The sequence below is a fragment of the Lagopus leucura genome, unplaced genomic scaffold, assembly GCF_019238085.1.
Source record: "Lagopus leucura isolate 7727_CA_CO unplaced genomic scaffold, USGS_WTPT01 232-0_obj-0_obj, whole genome shotgun sequence".
Classification (NCBI taxonomy): Eukaryota; Metazoa; Chordata; class Aves; order Galliformes; family Phasianidae; genus Lagopus; species Lagopus leucura.
In genome coordinates, this window is record NW_024967762.1 from 1 (window position 1) to 5534 (window position 5534).

Here is a 5534-nt window from a genome sequence, read left to right on the forward strand (position 1 = left end):
CCCGTGCCCTGTAACCCAATGGAAATGGTCACAGCAGCAGCTTTGGAATAGGATGTTTTTATTGATCATAAAGATGGAACTTGATGGAAATGAACCTGAGCCCTCAGCACCGGTGACAGGGGCACTGGATGGCTCAGGGGAGTCCTAAGGACTGCAGGTATGAATGGAAGAGATGTTGTCAGCGGGAGAGCTGCTGGGACATGCGGGCTGAAGGGAGGGGTCTGTGCTGATTCCGCTGCACAGCTCGGCAAATTCTGCTTCGAAGGACCAGGAGAATGGGATGGAGAGGTTGTTTCCTTGGTCAAGTGCATCCTCCTTTGCAGCCTCCCCCAGCTCCGCTCGGCCTTTGCCTGCGTTCTGATCTCTCTCGCAGTCGGTGTCAGGAGGAGCTTGTCCTGCAGCTGCCCGTTCTCTCTTGCGCGCCCTGTGGGAATGAGTTTCAGAAAGCATTGCTCACCGATAGGAATCGAGGGACGCTTGAAAGGCCTTGCAACATAAATCCTGGCAGTGTACTGCCAGCAGCTGATTTGGCCATCAGGATCCTGTCACCACAAATGCTTTGTAGCCAAATGCAGCGATACAGTGTCTTGGGGAAAAGTCAACTCACAGGTATTTTTTCCACATCCATAGCATAGGAATGCAGGCCAGCGTCAGCACGGACAGCAGCGCAGCTGAGACCACAGCAACCACTGGGATGTGGCGTTTTTGCAGCTCCTTGCCAACAGCAGCCTTCGTGATTTTCCCTACGTCCACCCCTGGAAGAACCGAGGCAGTGCCGCATGATCTCACAGTGCGCTTCACGGAGCCAAGAGATTTCCTTTTTCATCAGTGGGTACCTCTGTCTCCGGTGTATAAGCACCAGAGGACAAGAAGGATTGCTTCCACTTCCCGTTGGGTAGGGAGAGGCTGCACCGGCACTGCCCATCTGTTCCTCTGGGCTGAGGGCTGGGCTCCGCCCTGGGGTCTGGGCTTTGTCCGTGGGCAGCACTGCAGAGCAGAAACCCTCACACTTTCCCCACATTTCATGTCCGGAGCTCTCCCCCAGGACATTCCCCAAGCTGAAGGTCAGCCTCCAGCCAGCACAAGGCACAGCTGGAGCCAGCCCAGTGGAGAAACACTCCTGCAGGCTCCTACCAGGCAGGGCTCATGGCCCTCAGGCTCCTTTGTAGCACGTGCTCTGTTGGAACACGCTCAGGTTTGGCTGCTGGCCTGCTGCGCAAGAGCAGGCAGGGAGAGCCTGGTGGCACGCAGTGGTTCTGGTTGGGGACACCGGATGACCACGGGACTGAAATTACCTGGCAAAGCAGCTGCTTGTTCTGCCTGAGTTTTTCGGTCAGAGACTGGCTGCGTGTCACTGCTGCCTTCCTGCAACGGCTTCTTCTGCACAGTCTCTTGGTCAGTCCCTTTAGTTCTGCCATGCACTGCCTCCCCTATTTTCATCACGGGTTTCCTTTGGACACGGGATGACCACCAGGCGTAATACCCTCCTCTAGATGCACCCTTTCCTCTTTCCGGACCTGCACAGGATGCATGAAGTTAAATCTCCCGTGCCAAGGACACGCAAAGCCCTCCCTGGGGGCACTTCTGCAACCAAAGAGCCGTGAAAAGCTTCCGTACACGACGGCATCGCTGTGGAGCACAGTGGAGCATACCGGGGGATCGTGCAAGGAAAGGGCACACACACGCAGCACTTCGCTCTCACACCTGCCGAGAGACCTGGCCGACATTCGGCCTTTGAGCTGGCAGCTCTCACAGGAACTAAAAAGCCATGGCATACCCGTGTGATCTGCCGGAGCTTCAGTCCTGGAACTCGGAGGGGAAGCTGGATGACCTTCACTTCCAGTCACACCTGCAAACAAGCACAGGACAGAGCGACTCTACTTAGACGTTCTGCCAGTCAGAATGGCAGAGCATGCGATTGAAACAGGAGATTCCTTCACGACGCTGTTCTCTCCCTTCCACACAGGAGCAGCTTGGAAGCAGATCCTGGGTGCCCACGTGGGGAACCACGATTGTACAAATCTAACAGTGCGTGGAGCTACCCAGAGGAACGTCCTCCTGGAGCTCACGCCAGCTCTAAACTCCACTGCACCATGGCAGAAGGCACTGGGAGCAGCTCACGGCTGGAGTGGCCGGCAAAGACAGCTTTGCAAGGCACGGCACTTCACGTACATCACCCAGCCTGACCCATAACCTCCCTTCCCTTCCCTTCTGCAAAGGAACTGTGAAGTCACAATTCACTTGGAAAGAAAACTAAAACCGGAATGCTCCTCCCTTTCGGCGACCTATCCATGAGAAGGAGCAGAAGGATCCCTCAATGCCAGTGCCCCATCTGTGTGGGTCAGTGTATCCCCCCGCGCCTCGGTTCACAGGAGGGATCCCGCTCTAGGCTTCTGTCATGCCTTGTGCCTCATGCAACAAGTTCCTGGGAACTGGGTGCAGTGGGAGCTGTACAACATGTAACCACAGACACAGAGCACTGTGAGAGACCTTTAACTGCATGACCAGTTGCTTGCGTGTCCTCTGTTTCTTTCCGAGAGATGGGCAGCGTGAGACTGCTGCCTTCCCCATCTGCACAGGCTCTCTGTCTGCCTCTCTCGAAAGAAGGCAGGAGCATGGGACTGTAAGTAAGTGCTCCTCATCAGGATGATAGTATCTTCAGGAGGCAAGATACAGCAAGAAAGTTTAGAAACAAAGCCTGGGCTTTTTGCAGTGCGCCTCGTCACCAGTCTGAAAGTGTCATTCACTGGAAAAAAAAATGCTACACACTTCCAGTTCTGTTGCACGGACAGCAAAACCTGGCCTGCTGGGAGACCGGCAGGTTGCAGGTGAGTTTGTTGTTCACAGTGCACGCTGTGCGTTTTTGACAAGCTGCAAGGTGATGCTAAATGCCTTCTTTCAAAGGGAACGGGCAAAAGCTGCAGCCGGTTCAGACACAGGAGCAGCACCACAGCAAGGCTCTGGCCCGTCCCTTCCTGCTATGCATGCTACAGTTTCTCCACGAATACACGTAGAACCTCAGCTTCCCAAGTCTTTTGGTGAACAGATGGAAATATACGCACCAGGGACTGCCTTCTCCAAATCCTCCTTCATTTCCTTGAGGACAGGGGAATATTTTCCTGTCTTCAGCTCCTCATTCCATGTCTCAGGACCTTCATGGAAAGTTTTAAGATAAATTTCAGGCAAACCGATTTCTGATGTGAGTGCTCTTTCTGGTGAAGTCAATGAAGGCAGACTACCCACCTCTGGGATGCCAGCGGGATGCCAGTCGAGGATCTGGCAACACCCTCTGCGGAGCCACGTCTGCAACCAAAGAACCACGAGAACTTTCCACCATACACTGCAATCTACGCATTACAGCTGCATGATGGCGTCACTGAGGGGCAGGTGCTATCGGGGAATCATGCGGTGACAGGGCACGCAAAGGCACGTCTGGATTCTCATACCTTCAGACGTGCCTGGCTGACATTAGAGCTTTGAGCTGGCAGCTCTCAAAGGAAGTAAAAAGCCATGACATACCCATGAGATCCGCCGGACCTTCTGGCCTGGAACCCAGCTGGGAAGCTGGATCCCATTCTCCGCCATCCACATCTGTAAAGACACACAGGACAGAGCAGCTGCCGTCAAACCTGCCCACATACTTCTTCAGATGGGAGTGACAGGGGGCTACTTTACAACCCTCTTCTCTCTCTTCAACGCAGGAGCACCTTGAAAACAGTTGCTGGGTGCCTGCAGTGGCGCCGTGCTATTGAAAGTGGAACTGCACAGGGAAAGGGAATGGGGAAGGGAAGGGGAACACCTACAGACCCTTTCCTTCCAGTGACTTAGCTGGGGGATTGCCCTGAGTCTCATGGAGCAGATCAAGATGAGGCTTCGACAAGCCACTGCCTACGGACACAGCTGTCGTCAAGGGCAGATGAGAAACGTTCCCATTGCACGTGGCCACCTCACTCTTCCTTAGAACCTACAGTGACTACACGGGGCTCAGGCAGTGACACGCGAGCCACACGCAGGACAAAAGCTCCCAAGTTGCAGAGGGGCCAGGGGACCTTGGTGGCTGGCATTCAGCAGCTTTCAAAATACTTCCTCCAGGCCACGTGAAAGAGCCCTCCGAGACCTCGTGAACAAAATTCAGCCCCTTGAGGCTTTCTGACTGGGAGACCTCGGAGTCAGAGAGACAAAGGCAGCAGTGGGAGCATGCAGCACCCAGGAATCAGTGGACTCCATGCATTTCACCCAGCATTGTCACGCTGGCCGGTGAAGAGCTGAAAGCTTGCTGAGCTATCACCACCAAGTCTGAGCAAATATCAAGGCAATGAAGACTGGGGACTTGCCTCTGGCGTCCAGCCCAGGCTCAGGGACAGGATTCCACTCTGCCGGTTGTCCTTGAGGGCCTGCAGGGACAAGTGAGATCAGACACGGGCGAGCAGAGCAGAGCAGAGCTTCCTCTGCATGTCGGGGCTACTTTTTCCTCAGTGGCCTGCAGGGTGTGGTGGCGGGTCAGGGATTGACGTGGCGCAAAGAAGAAGGTCTGCGTTCTTGCAACTGGAGAGAGGCAGGGGTAACCTTCCCACTGAAATGTGGCCGCTCTCCCAGTAACAAACTACTCATGACTGATCTGTGCAAGACCTCCAAGGTACAAGCAGGTTAGGAAGACCTTGAGAGGATCTGAAATGACACTGTATGCTACTGGGGCACACATTTGTCTGCCTTCTTGGAAACAGGCACTCAGAACCTACCTCTGGGTTGATCCCAAGGCATAAGACCTGGATTCAGACTAACATCTGAATAGGTCGATTCACTACCACCAATGTCAGCATCTAGAATCAAGAATCAAGAACTGATGAGAGACGTTCCCATTGCTGGGGATGTTGTGATCTTCTTCTCCCTTAGAAACTGGAGGTGGGTCAGGTGACGGGGTGGGAGAAAGACTCAGGTCACGATGGCACAGTTGCAGAGCGGCCGGGAGGACCTCCTGGCTGCCACCTGGCAGCTTCCACAATGCGCTCTCCACGCCACGCGCAACAACCCTTACGGACCGCAGGGAAGAAGCAGCTGCCCCTCGGGCCTGTCTTCCTGGGACGCCTCTGGTGTACACAAAGGAAGGTCACACCGAAGCACCGGAGGAAAACACACCTGTGTCTTCCTCTGGGCTGCGGTCGGGGCTCTGTGTTGGAAACTGGGATTCGTCTATGGGGCGTACCACGAGGCCGGAGCAGAAATGCTCACGCTTTTCCCAGCACACAGAGTCTGCCCCAGGACATCACCCAGGATGAAGGCTGTGCTCCAGCCAGCAAGCGGCAGAGCCGCGGCCCGGCACGGCTGGAGCCAGCCCTGGGGAACAGCGCTGCCACGGGCTCTTGCCCGGCTCCTGCGGTGCTGCCCGTCACCCTCTGCCTAACGTCCACCCCGGAAGGTGGCCCCAGGGAAGGGTGACTTCAGGCCCCCCGTTTTCCCAGTTTTGGCCCCGTCTCTGCCCACTCACCTGCTGCCTGTGCTCGAAGCGGAGCAGCACAAATCTCGCGGGAACGCAG

General features: G+C 55.4%; 1 protein-coding gene across 1 annotated transcript; it reads right to left on the reverse strand.

Moving 5' to 3' along the window:
- Positions 1–803: 803 nt before the first annotated feature.
- On the reverse strand, positions 804–5528 carry LOC122193296. The gene is made up of 8 exons (XM_042894040.1): positions 5486–5528; positions 4740–4820; positions 4335–4394; positions 3520–3591; positions 3244–3303; positions 3063–3152; positions 1778–1849; positions 804–1517 (listed from the first exon to the last, which is right to left on the reverse strand). Exons 2-8 carry the CDS (start codon positions 4759–4761, stop codon positions 1192–1194), a joined length of 702 nt encoding a protein of 233 aa, XP_042749974.1. The 5' UTR covers positions 4762–4820; positions 5486–5528; the 3' UTR covers positions 804–1191.
- Positions 5529–5534: the final 6 nt, after the last annotated feature.